General features: G+C 48.6%; 5 protein-coding genes across 5 annotated transcripts; 2 read left to right on the forward strand and 3 right to left on the reverse strand.

The window, feature by feature from the left end:
- Positions 1–238: 238 nt before the first annotated feature.
- On the reverse strand, positions 239–3,264 carry BGZ61DRAFT_481336 (uncharacterized protein; the record flags this gene model as incomplete). The annotated part of the gene is made up of 2 exons (XM_046249280.1): positions 239–2,460; positions 2,631–3,264. The coding sequence occupies 2 exons, from the start codon at positions 3,262–3,264 to the stop codon at positions 239–241; spliced, it is 2,856 nt and encodes a 951-aa protein (XP_046100729.1).
- A 931-nt stretch (positions 3,265–4,195) lies between these two features.
- BGZ61DRAFT_69719 (major facilitator superfamily domain-containing protein) lies at positions 4,196–6,395 on the reverse strand. The gene is made up of 3 exons (XM_046256999.1): positions 6,392–6,395; positions 6,249–6,332; positions 4,196–6,187 (listed from the first exon to the last, which is right to left on the reverse strand). The coding sequence occupies exon 3, from the start codon at positions 5,940–5,942 to the stop codon at positions 4,281–4,283; it is 1,662 nt and encodes a 553-aa protein (XP_046100730.1). The 5' UTR covers positions 5,943–6,187; positions 6,249–6,332; positions 6,392–6,395; the 3' UTR covers positions 4,196–4,280.
- A 1,347-nt stretch (positions 6,396–7,742) lies between these two features.
- BGZ61DRAFT_457001 (uncharacterized protein) lies at positions 7,743–8,667 on the reverse strand. Its single transcript, XM_046246590.1, has one exon. It carries the CDS (start codon positions 8,509–8,511, stop codon positions 7,993–7,995), a length of 519 nt encoding a protein of 172 aa, XP_046100731.1. The 5' UTR covers positions 8,512–8,667; the 3' UTR covers positions 7,743–7,992.
- Positions 8,668–9,459: 792 nt separating this feature from the next.
- Positions 9,460–10,765, forward strand: BGZ61DRAFT_508175 (uncharacterized protein). Its single transcript, XM_046251945.1, has 3 exons — positions 9,460–9,899; positions 9,948–10,204; positions 10,250–10,765. The coding sequence occupies exons 1-3, from the start codon at positions 9,491–9,493 to the stop codon at positions 10,703–10,705; spliced, it is 1,122 nt and encodes a 373-aa protein (XP_046100732.1). The 5' UTR covers positions 9,460–9,490; the 3' UTR covers positions 10,706–10,765.
- Positions 10,766–10,900: 135 nt separating this feature from the next.
- Positions 10,901–11,791, forward strand: BGZ61DRAFT_359589 (copper amine oxidase; the record flags this gene model as incomplete). The annotated part of the gene is made up of 1 exon (XM_046241092.1): positions 10,901–11,791. A coding segment is annotated over one exon (891 nt), but the record flags the coding sequence as incomplete, so codon positions are not given.
- Positions 11,792–12,532: the final 741 nt, after the last annotated feature.

Here is a 12,532-nt window from a genome sequence, read left to right on the forward strand (position 1 = left end):
AAGACTCCGGCCTCTCAGCCGTCCGAGGTCATCTTCATCTAGATAGGAAGAATAGCAAGAGATTCTCACATATGTCATCCTTCCCATCTGCTAAATGCAACAAACACACACAATCTACTCTTAACCTTAGCATCAGTGATCAAATCTAATAGTAACTTAATGATAAGCTATAACCCACACCCATTTCTAGCTGCTTAAGCAGGGCCCCTTGCCATTTCCCAATGCCATACGTTGTGACTCAATCCACACCCCTTTCCCGGAGAAGGCGCACGATATCATCGTGCCCGTTCCTAGCTGCCTGTGACATCGGCCGTCTATCCCGTCCGTCGTTACCAGCCCCCCTATCGAGGAGGAGGCGTACAATATCCAGATGCCCATTCTGAGCTGCATATAACAGCGGCGATTCATCCACTCCATTGATATCAGCCCCTTTGTCCAGGAGGAGGCATACAACATCCAGATGTCCGTTCTGAGCTGCATATAACAACGGCCATCTATCCCGTCCGTTGCTACCAGCCCCTCTGTCGAGGAGGAGGCGCATAATATCCAGATCTCTGTTGCCAGCTGCATTTGATAGTGGAGTCCCTCCGGTCTCATCGTCAAATATATGAGCCTTGTTTTCGAGCAACAGTTCCACAACAGCCTTGTGGCCTCCGAGTACCGCGTGCCACAGTGGTGTGTGGCCCTCGGCGTCTTTTGAGTTGATAGCAATAGGCAAATGGATCCATTTCAGTAACGTAGTCTGAAACCTAGGCCTTTTTTTCAGAAGTAAACTCACGACCGAGGTATGCCCTCCTCTGCTCGCCCATGACAGAGCAGATCGTTGCCGTTCGAGATCTCGTGACTTCATAGATACCCCTTTCATCTCGACTAATCGAGCAACCAGTACATCCAACCCAAAATACGAGGCAATGATCAGTGCGGAGGGTGCTCGTGTCATGTCGTCGGAATTTCCAAGAGGGGATTCATGGGCTTGGAGCCAGCCTAAGCGTCTCTCCGAAGCAGCACATAGCATCAGGGCTGATAGTACAATCTCTTCGCGATTTTTCGATTTTGCTGCGCGGAAGTGGCCTGTCCAATTCTGGGCAGCATAATGGAAAAAGACATGACCTTCTCTCGCTGCAGATGCGTTCTCAAATTCGGTGAGCGAAAGGTACCTGATACATACTTCTGATAGAATACGGTTAGATTCCATCGGAGAAAATGAATTTTGCCACTGGAGTGCTAGGCTGACATCGCCGAAAGCATCTGGTGGTGTTGTCTGGATGAGAAATTCTCTCGCTGTTTGGTGGAGTAGGTAGACTTTTGAGTCTACTATCGACACGAAAAGACCGCAGACGTCTCTAATCCTCTTTTTAAATCGATCTTCTGCCTCAAGTTCGAGGTCAAGATCAGAATGTGAGCGATGACTCTCCTGCAGAGCTAACGCCACGGCCATTTCTTGAAGAGAGAGTGGTCTTTCTGCCGCAGCAATGATGTGAAGAATTTTGCGAGTTGTGTCAACATTGCGGCTTTTCGATAGAATATTATGATAAGCTTCGTTGACAGATTTGGGAAGATTATGAATAGTCGTGGCTAGTCCATTCCTCGTGAAATGGAGACTTTCGTTGATAGCGTCGAAAATAAGGTAAACCCAAAGGTACGTTCTATTCGCGTTGGCAGTAAGCTCTTCCTCCACCATTTTGACTTCTTCAGCTTGCAATTGGATCTCTGCACCAAGCTCCTTCACTCTCTGTTTGATAAAAAGATCAATCTCCGTGGAAATCTGATCCACCACGGTCTCATGTTCTCCACTCAGGTGTATCGTAGGACATTCTTTCTTGAGAGTCTGGAATTCCTTTTCGATATTAGCGTAGGGTCGGCTGGTGACGAGAAACCTCAAGCCGAATTTCCTGGCACCGGTGATATAGAGTGTGTTGAGTGCCTTCATCAAGACACGGCGTCCTATGTATTCGCACTCATCTAGCGCATCTAGGATGCAGACGATTTCTCCTGGAGAATGCTCGCTCGTGGTACGGATGAGAGTGTCCCAGAGGCTGGAGAACGAGTTGAATATGGTCTCTCCTCCCTCTTCGAACACTTTGACGATGGCCTCTGTGAGAAGTTCTGGTCTTTGTATGAATATTTGGCGGATGATACAGCATAGGGCGCTTTCCGGGCTTCTCTGGTCTTCAAAATCACCCTTGAAGAAAAAATAGCATATCGTCTTTGGGGCCGTCGTCGACTGGAGCGCTTCATCCACCAGATACCTGGCGAGAACAGACTTTCCACAGCCAGGGTCTGCAGATACCCAGAGGAAGGCCGAGTCTTCCTTCTCTTGCCAGCGTCTGAAGTGTGGGTGGCTGGTGAACCACTCGCATGTTCCCTGAACACGTGGCGGGTTTCTGTTTTTGCGATCTTCGTAAGGGGAGGTAAAAAGGCGGCCCAGTAGCTTTGTCTTTCTCTCGTCCCCGGAAATACCTATCACACATCAGTCTATGAAAACTACATTAAGCGGAGGTCTCAGAGGCCTTAAGATGTGGATGCAGAGGAATGGCGGATGAATATGGCATGTTTAAGCAATGGTTTCATGGGGATTGATTTGCAAAGGTAGTGGAATTATATGCTCAAGAATTGTTATTTGAACGCACCATTGTGTATGACGTTTCCAAAATGCGCCGATCCACTCCCATGATACTCGTTATGATTGCCATGGATAATGTCGCCCCCCGCATGGTGTATATCCCCCGATCCGTAATGGCTGATATGCGACGATGAATCCTCTGGCTCCAGTGAGGGGGGCAATGCCGAAAGATCTTCCATGGCCTTCGCCAATTTCTTCAGTGATTCATCCGTTACAGTCTTGATCCCGTGGTTCTGTACCAAGGCTGTGACGTCCTTCAATACTCCATCCATCAGAGTCTCGACCCGGCTCCCGTTGCCCAAAGCGCGCACAACCTTGCGATAAGAGTCAAATCTCGAATCATCAGGCTGCGGAGCAATTTCTCCAAAGATGTTTTGCAACTTCTCAATTTTTGTCTTGCAGCCTTCCAGAATAGGCTTCATCGCTTTGCAAGATTCTTCTGTCGACTCGTGTTTGTCGATGTATCCTTGCGCGATCCGGAGCGTGTCCTCCACAAGTGGGAGAGTTTCGGCAGTTTGGTGAAATGTTCGTGGGAGACATTTCGTATCTTTGATGTCGCTGTAGATGGTCCAGGTAGCTTCGACAATGCTGATTATTCCAGATATCAAGCCGATAACGAGGCCAGCCTCCGCGCCAGACATGTTTGGATTGGTATAATGAGAAGCGATTAATCTGAAAATGCGTTTATTAGTGAGCCAATGTTCCATTTCATCATGTTGTAAGAAAGCGCAACAGTACTCACCATCCAGGTGTGGAGAATGTGACTTTCGGCTTGACAATGAAGCAACTTGTCTCAAAGGTGGAAGAGGCAAAAAGAATGTAAGCAATCGATGACTCGCTAAATGGGAATGCGCTGCGTTAAGTACTGCAACAGTCGGGCCAAAGTCGTACCAGGTATCCAATAGACGCCGAGCATTCGCAGAAGTTGGTTCGGCTGACCATCCTCGAAGCACAGCCGAGTGGCTTGGGGCTGACATGCGTGAGCCAACTCGCGTACGCCATGATCCCTCCCGAGCGAATGGAACCCTGTGTTAACCCCGCTCCAGATAAGATGTTGAAATAAGAATCCTAAGTAGCTAGGCAGCCTCGTCTCGTGTACCTAATGTTGCAGCGCAGCAGTGGGTCGCGTGATGGCTTTTCACGGGATCTATTAATAGACAGCCTGTCCAAAGGCTCAAGCGCCGCGAGATCACCGAAAAGTCACAGCCTGATCCCCGACCTTCCGTATCTGCCGAGATTCAATGGACCAACGTCTTGGAGATATGTTTCGCGAAGATAGCTAGTACTGAAACAAACCGAGAAGACGCCTGGTGGGAATCTGACCGCTGTCATTGTTGAACCTGTAAGGAAAACTGTATGTTTTTGACCTTGTGCCAGCAACTTGCTGACCTTGAGGGAGCAGACTGAAGTTAGATTAGAACCTGTAAGGAAAGGCAGGCGTAGAAGAAAGTCAACGAACATGCAAGTTTGAGCCGTTCGCGATACATAAAGCTCCAAAAATGATACCAAGACCTTGTGGAGAGCTTATTTTCGAGTATAATTGACGGTGGGATTTTCTAAGATTAACGAAAGAGGAGAATGCATCTAGCACATCACTTTGTCCTTTCTACTCTGGCATAGCTGTCCCGGGGGCTTTTAACCCCTTTACTATGAACAGCTACAGCTCATAACGAAACTCCCTATTCTCCAAATCAGTCAAATCGAAGAACTCGTGGTTGTCCTCCACCTGGTACGCATCTCCTAGTGCCACCCTCTCTTGGTCCCTCTTCTTGTTTCTGCGATCGAAGACCCACCTCATCACCAGCAAGTCCACCGTGATGAGAAAATAGATGATGCAAATCGACACCTTAGCCGGCAGGTATCTTGGTGCGTCGCGAGCCTGGAAGGTATGTGGTGAAATGATGTTTCCAACGGTGTAGGCAATGGTACCAATGCAGGCCACCGTGATCTTCTTGGTAGATCCCGCCACGTTCGAGCTCTGCAGGCCGAGGATCGTGGTCCAACCGATCGGGATGCCACCACTGGTGTAGTACCCAATCAGAGCAGGCACCTTTTCTGTAGTTGCCATGAGTATAGCGCCGATGATGGCTGGGATGTGGCCAAGCACGCAGAAGTAGAGTCTTTGTCGGGTCTTCATCGCGGCGTATGTAAGGCCGAGCAGTGCCACAATCTCCCAAGCTCCGAGAGGTGTTACCAATAACAGTGACTCCTCCCTGGAGTAGCCCATTCCCGTCACTAATATGTTTCCGAAGCTTGTTGCGATAGAATTCGGTATGTTGGCTGCGAAGATCCAGAAAGCATACAGCCAGGTCATGGGATCGGTCAATGCCTCATTGACATGCTTCCACTTGAAAGCCTGCGTGCCAATACCTTGCTCATTGCCCCGGATTCTCTCCAAATGAAGGCTTTTCTCCTCTTTGCTAAGGAAACCTGCCACTGCTGGGGAGTCGGGCATTACGAACCAGAACGTAATACCAACCAGCGATGTCAAGAGACCCAAAAATAGGAAGACGATCTGCCAACCTTCCAACGCAGCATTTGGATCCTTTCCAACATGGGTGGCTACTCCATAGGCAAAGTATCCTCCAAACATCTGAGCTGCGCCGCAGACAGAAAACCAGATTCCAACACGGAACGCCTGTTCTTCCTTGGTATACCACTGTGACGTAAAGAGTACCCAAGCAGGTACAATAGCTGCTTCGAGCACTCCGAGGAAGAAGCGGCAAGCTAGAAGACCAGAGTAGTTGGTGCATGCCGCCATCGCTGCCAGCGTGGCGCCCCAGAGGGTAACGTTGATTGAGACATATTTCGCAAGCGGGAACAGCTGGATGAGGCGAATTGTCGGAAACTCAAAGGCCAGCTGACCGAAGAAGAAAATGGAAGCGACCCAATTGAACTCATTTCCTTTTAAACCGGTAGACTGGATGATTCCAGTGACACTGGCATATGAGATGGCTGTTTTGTCGATGTACTGGAGGAAATAGACAATGCAAATCAGTGGCATAATGTGAAAGTCGATACGGCGAATGAGCCTCCGGCTACGCTCAGGGTCTGGAGGTGTGGTGAGTCCCCCAGTTTCGCTGAGAAGCTGGAGAGCCGCATCGCCGTCAATCTTGTGTTCGTTGGTTTTGGTTGCGGGCGGTTGGTTGACTGCGTCGGAAATCGACAAGGACGAATGCTTTTCGATTGTCGCTTCCGGAGCCGTATTGCCTCCGACTCTTTCTTTGGAATCCGCCATGGCAAGCTTGAACGCAGTATTTCGCGAGGAGAAATTTATACCAAAGATTGTAAGAACCCCAGCGCTGATGGGTTTGGGCATCACATTGTGCCCGATTTATATGTCGCAGACAAATTGCAAGCACGCAACCACGCAGGGACCAAGTGATACCCAAGGTGGAGATTTTGAACGACGATGATCTCTGCAGCTTCCTTGTTGGGAAGAAAATGTCCACCAAAAGGGTAACTTGGTGTCAAAAAGTCGCATGTTCTTCCAAGCACGTCATCAACACCAAATTTTGCAAAGTTTTATACGAAGGACCACGAGCAATGATCTGCCTCGTACATCTGTGAGATGTGCAACGCAAAATAAGCATAAAACTCTTAAGCATGAACTAGATGGACGTACTTTATAGAGGTGCAACTGATATTCCGCCTTGCATTCTAATTACTGACGTTCAACGAGTCCTTCATCTGCGTATTGCTATAGATACTTTTAATGTTAGCCAGCCAATATTTCATCTTCTCTCCTGATTACTCCTAAATACTCACAAGATTATGCCCTTTGTCCTCACCATAAGCCAGCACAAGAGAAAGATTTCGATCCGAATTAGCAAACATCAATAACAAGGTGCCTTTATCCGTGGCCTCCACTAGATCTGGCCACTTGGCCTAGCTTCTGCACTCCCCACATCGTTGAAAATTCGGCCAACGTTCCTATCGCTCCCAAAATAGCTCGTACCAGACATATCATCGCATTATGAACATATCCATCAATTGCCAGCTCTCGCGGCGCACATATCCGTCTTTACCTGCTCGGAGTGAGCCGGTTGACTCGGCCGTACCGTTCCATCGTTCTGCCACCCCACACCCCCTCAGCTCCGTTTTGCTCAAGAACACAACAATTGTCCAAGAACCTCAAAAAGGATGGGCTGTGGCAGTAGAATTTTTTCACATGAGGTTATTGTCTGGATTAAAGCAGCCAGCCAGCCATAAAATCGGGACCTAAGATGGATACCAAGAGCCTGGATAGCCGAGATAGCGTATCGGCACTGAACCCCGCGATGGAGCATGGAGCAACCTGCAGCTAGATGAGTAGGGCGCATTTGGGCGTGAGCTACGGCAACAGTTTGAACAGGAGCAGCTCGAGGCCGCGACCCTGGCAGAGGCTGAAAGCCTAGCCGAAGCCTTTGGGGTGTTGAGATCCGTGGTTTAACGGATCGATGGCTATTCCGATCCATTGGTGGATGTCTTCTTGTCGATAGCTTCCGCTGGTTAGCGCTAGTCTTTTTCTCCTTCAATCAACACAACATGCTCATTTCAACATGGGATCCCCCTGATTACGAGGGGCACGATCGACGCCTATGTCGTGGCTGTTGGTCGAGCTCTGGCGGTTCCAGGTAGCCCACGGCAATACGAATACGAGGCACACCCGGGGCGCTGCCGTACGAGGCTTCCTTGAACAACGGGGCCGGCATCGGGGGAAGCACGACCGCGCCTCCTTTAAGACCGCGGGACTGACGGGATGCAGGCCGGCTATTCCCCCGACGAATGGCTCCGGATCCAGAATCTCCTTCTCAGCGGGGCCACGTATACGCCGCAAAACCCCCGTACGCGAGTCGACCTCCTCTTTAGTCACTACTACCCCCTACAGGGGGAGAACCGCCGTAAGATGGAGCTTGCAGACTATCCCTACTTGACTATCTACCTTCGGATGGCCCGATCCCTGTGACTGTCTCGTAAACTTTTTGCGAGACCGCAAGGTAAATAAACGGCGAGGAAGGAGTTTATGTGCGCCCTCCAGCATAAGGACCCCTTGTTCTAAGGTATTTAGTCGCTAAAAAAAGAAAGAAAAAACTATTTATATATCCTTGAGACACTGAACTTCCGGAAAGACCATATACGGGCTGTTGGTTATGTCTCGGAAGATCTACCACCAAATTGCCGTCTGGAGAGCATGCAGGCTTTTTCCTCCATTGACCCTGACCTCCTTAGTGATCCCGGCTGGACCTGCCTCTTCCGTCTGACGACAACACACTCATAGAATCATATGTTACATCCGCTCTTCCCTTGCAAGCAATTGTCGTTGAAGCGGACAAGAACAGCTACTAGAATAACTATCCCATGTAGCTGAATCCATCAGCGAACTTCCCTCAGTCCACCCTCTTCGCCCTATATTTCCCCATCCACTCCGGCTTCACAAACAACACCCAGGCCCTAAACCCCAACGCGACCCCCATCCCCAGCCCAAGGCCCCAAATCACCTTGCTGGGATTAAGCCCGCTACCCGCCTCCCCCGCAACCCACGCCTGCCAAAACGAGAGCGGGAGAGCCAAAGCCTCAAACGAGGCTAACATCTGGTACGTGGTCCGCCTCGTCTCTATCGCCCCAACTTTATTCGGGATCGCAAGCACCATCGGGACCGTCATGGCGGCCAGGCTGATGCCGAACAGTTGGAAGATAGAGGCAGCGTGAGGCGCCACAGACTTGCCATCGCTTAAGTACATTCGTCCTAAGGCTTCTTTCGCGTCGAATATCATAGGAATGGCCATGAAGACGTTGAGGACTGATTCGGCGGCCAATATAATTCGGACAATTGTGCCGGGCGCCGATGGATCAATCTCCACGGATACTTTGGCGTCGGTGCCGGTGCGTTTGTCAATGTTTGCCATGGTTGTGCTTTGGGAGGATGATTGCTTGTCTTTCTTGAGTGAGGCGAATATTCTGTGGATATGTAGACCGTAGGGCCTGAGATTAATCTGTTATATAAATGTTTTCATAATCAGGGGTAGAGACAAACCGTCACGTTGCCCTCAAGCTCAAACCGCATGACCCACTGTCAATAACCCAGATATCCGAGTGTCCTGAGTGGTTCGGGAAGCCTGGATAGCTACCATAACGTTAGGCTTAACGTTAGGCTTAACGTTATGCTTAACGTTATGCTAGCATCCGGGCTTCCCGAACACAGATCAATAATGGGTTTAGGATGTCGGATTTCGATTATGTTCGGGCAGACTCAGCCGATAAGATCACGTCTAGGACGAACAGTACCCCTGTCATTTCTAGCACTAGTACGCATCGGTTTTATATAGAACGCTATCCCTATTAAACAGCACGGTACCCTCTACCAGCTGTCGCTCTAGGCCTCTGAGCCAAAACCGTACCGGAACTCAAGATTTGAACCGCAAAGATGGCTGGCCCATAGGGAAATTAGGTACCCTACGAAGACTCTAAGCTGGTGTGGTACATGGCACAGGTTTTGTGGACTGCAATAGGTTTTGTATCCAACTACGAGGCACGAGTAGTTGGCTGCTCTCCGCCTTTTGCCAAGAGGTACCATAACGTGAAAGCATAACGTGAAGCATAACGTTATGTTATCCGAGTCTCCCGAACCATTCGGAACACTCAGGTGTCCGGGCTATTAACGGCGGGTCTGCGGTTGGTGCCTGAGGGCGACGTGGCGGTTTGTCTCTATCCCTGATCATGCAAGCTGGAGTTACCTTACATCCGATATGCCCGATCAAGTTGTTCACATGACGGATTTTTTTTTTTTAAAAAATCCAAATATATAAGATCCACGCTTTTCTTGAGTCCTCCTTCATTACTTTTGTTATAGTTACACTGACTTGAGATTTTTGCTTATAGTTCAAGATGTCGAAAACCGCCCTTGTTTTCGGAGCTTCTGGCGTGACAGGCTGGAGCTTCGTAAATGAAATCTTGAACGATTATCCCGAGCCTAATATCTGGAAACGCGTGCACGCGCTCACAAATCGTCCCCTTTCGCTTCAACAATCGCAATGGCCAAACGACCCACGGCTGAACATAGTCTCGGGGATAGACTTATTGAACGGCTCACAAGAGGAATTGGAAGCAGGAATCAAGTCCAAAGTGGATAAGGTCGAAGAAATCACACATGCGTATTATCTTGCCTATAAGGGAGATATAGACGTCAAAAAAGAATTCGACGAAGCGGTGGCAATGTGGAAGCGAAGCGTTCTCGCGATGGATCATCTGAGCCCTAGCCTCGAATTTATGGTTTTGCAGACAGGTGGAAAGACGTGTACGTACTTTTTCCTTCAACTGGTTCTCATAAGCTAATACTCCCTAGATGGCTGCCATCTGCTCGAAAACCATCCAACCGATTATATCCACGTCCCTTACGCGGAATCTCAACCCCGACTGAAAGTCCCATATCACGACACCGTTTTCTACTACCCTCAAATCGATTGGGTCTCTGAATACGCAAAGAACAAGAAATGGAGCTGGTGCGAAACCCGACCCGACCTCATCGTCGGTTTCGTGCCGAATCAGAACTTCTGCTCGCTCGCTACGGTCATGGGCATATACCTCAGCTTGTGGAGCGTAGTGCACTGAGAAGGCGCAGAATGCCCATTCCCGGGCTCAGAAAAGAGCTGGAAAGCATTGAACAATGACTGCAGCTCGGAGATGATCGCGCAACATACGATTCGCCTTTCGCTCTCGCCATCCACTGAGAAGGGCGGAGCCTACAATGTCGCTGATGCGCGGGCTCCGAGCTCCTGGGAGAAGAAGTGGCCCATCCTTTGCGGATACTTTGGCCTCAAGAGCACGGGCGTGACCTCTGATCCTCCCGAGATGCGTAAGTTCATTAAGGATAACATTGACGTGTGGTATAAGTTGGAGAATGAGAAGGGCTTGCAGACGGGACATGCAGATAGCCCGAAAACATTCGCTGGGTTCGAGTACTACATTATGACGCTGTTTGATTTCGATAGGCAGCTTGATGTGAGCAAGATATATGGAACCGGAGGAAAGGAGGAAAGGGATACATTGCAGGCGTGGGGCGGGGTATTTGATAGAATGAGGAAGGCGAAGATTATTCCGTGAGACGGTACTCGGACTACAAAACATGGAAAGATAAAGTCAGGCGTAGGTAGACAGCTGAGCTCATTCGAATCTTCACCGAATTTTTGTTCACATGCTGAGAAGACGTTGGCTAACAATTAAGTTATAACTTGGATTGGATTAGTATCCAGACGCTGACCAAATCGGGAAATTTTACACCGCCCGTTTGGGAACGAACAACACACCAACTCTCGAACCCAAGCCGCTGGCATCACCCGATCCCGCGTGCTTGTAGTGCAGTCGATCCTCACAGTTGGAAACTACGAATACATCTTCGCTTGGCACTTTTTCCAGAACGGCAACGTGGAGCTAGAAACTCGTGCGACGGGTATCCTTTCGACTGCTCTGATTGATCCTGGGAAGACTTCGCCCTGGGGTAATGTGGTTTCGCCGGGTGTTCTGGCACCTTTCCACCAGCACCTCTTCTCTCTACGAATCGACCCCATGATTGACAGCCAGATGAATTCAGTCATTCAAGAGGATTCAGTACCCGTCCCGGAGGGTGAGGACAACCCAGAGGGCAATGCCTATGTCGTAGAGAAAACACCTTTCATCAAATCTGGGTTTAAGGATGCCAGCCCCTTCACAAACCGTTGTTTCAAGATGGTCAATGAATCTGTCAACAACCGCATTTCAGGCAATCCTGTTGGATATAAATTGGTACCCCAGCCCTGCCAACTAATCTTTGCGGGGAAAAACTCCGTGGCTCGCCGGCGCGCGCGCTTCGCTGAGCATCACATTTGGGTCACGCGCCACAACGACGGCGATCTTTACGCAGGCGGTCGCTGGACAATGCAATCTATCGATGAGACCGACGGTTTGCATGACTACGCCGCTCGAAATGAAGACGTCCGCAACGAAGATGTTGTGGTGTGGCACACCTTTGGCATGACGCACAACCCACGGGTGGAGGATTTCCCCGGTATGCCATGTGAGATCAGTGTCATATCTCTCAAGCCGGCTGATTTCTTTGAGGCAAATCCTGCAATTGATGTGCCGCAGAGTACACAGAAGGTGAACAAGAGCGTGCTTATTGGCGATAGTGCGTCATGTTGCCCTAAGCTTTGAAGGCAGGCAGCTTAGACGGCCGGTCTGGACAACTCAAGTTAGCTGGACGGTCGTATAGGAAAGTGATATACCTACTGATATCTCTGCCGTACTTGTTACTTGTCAATAATGAGTCTCTATTTGCTGCACTCCTTTGATCTCTTGACATGACGCTATTGGGCCGATCAAACACATTAATGCTCCATCATTCTTATCTCGGCTTCAGCCTTTTATCCGTCAACAGATAGTCAATGTCGCGACCAGAAGACGCATGCAAAAAGAGACATGCATAATGGCACTGCAGGGTACCACCTATTGTCAGTCATTCCAGCGTCCGCTTCGTTGTTTTGGGATCGAGATAGCCCGTGATAGTGGTGCTGCCCGCTTCTGCCGAGGTTCAGACTGAGAGTCAAGCATTCTGTTACGCCAGGTGCAAATAGGAACGCTCTATAATATAGAGATAATAATTTACCTTATTATATACTAATCTAACTTCTATCTGCTCTCTTAAGATAAATAAATTACTAATATAGAATTTAAAAAAATCTACTTAATTAAAATTTAATAAATTTAATTTAATAATATTAATAAATTTAATTTAATATAATTAAATTATTAAATTATTTCTATTATAACTAAAAATAAAAATCTAAAGATTTTCTATAAATAATAATAAAATAAACTTAATATCTTTTAGAAAGTAGTTATAAGTAATATAACTATAGAAGTAGATAAAAAAAAATCTTAAAAAGCTAGACTGGA

This window comes from Ilyonectria robusta (assembly GCF_021365365.1).
Source record: "Ilyonectria robusta strain PMI_751 chromosome Unknown BGZ61scaffold_18, whole genome shotgun sequence".
Lineage (NCBI taxonomy): Eukaryota > Fungi > Ascomycota > Sordariomycetes > Hypocreales > Nectriaceae > Ilyonectria > Ilyonectria robusta.

Excerpts from the sequence above, each read along its gene's own strand:
- BGZ61DRAFT_69719 (XM_046256999.1), bottom strand. The coding sequence starts at position 5,942 with ATGCCCAAACCCATCAGCGCTGGGGTTCTTACAATCTTTGGTATAAAT.
- BGZ61DRAFT_457001 (XM_046246590.1), bottom strand. The coding sequence starts at position 8,511 with ATGGCAAACATTGACAAACGCACCGGCACCGACGCCAAAGTATCCGTG.
- BGZ61DRAFT_508175 (XM_046251945.1), top strand. The coding sequence starts at position 9,491 with ATGTCGAAAACCGCCCTTGTTTTCGGAGCTTCTGGCGTGACAGGCTGG. Across the intron at positions 9,900-9,947 it reads GCAGACAGGTGGAAAGACGT|ATGGCTGCCATCTGCTCGAA; the intron begins GTACGTACTTTT and ends AATACTCCCTAG. Across the intron at positions 10,205-10,249 it reads ACCTCAGCTTGTGGAGCGTA|AGCTGGAAAGCATTGAACAA; the intron begins GTGCACTGAGAA and ends GGCTCAGAAAAG.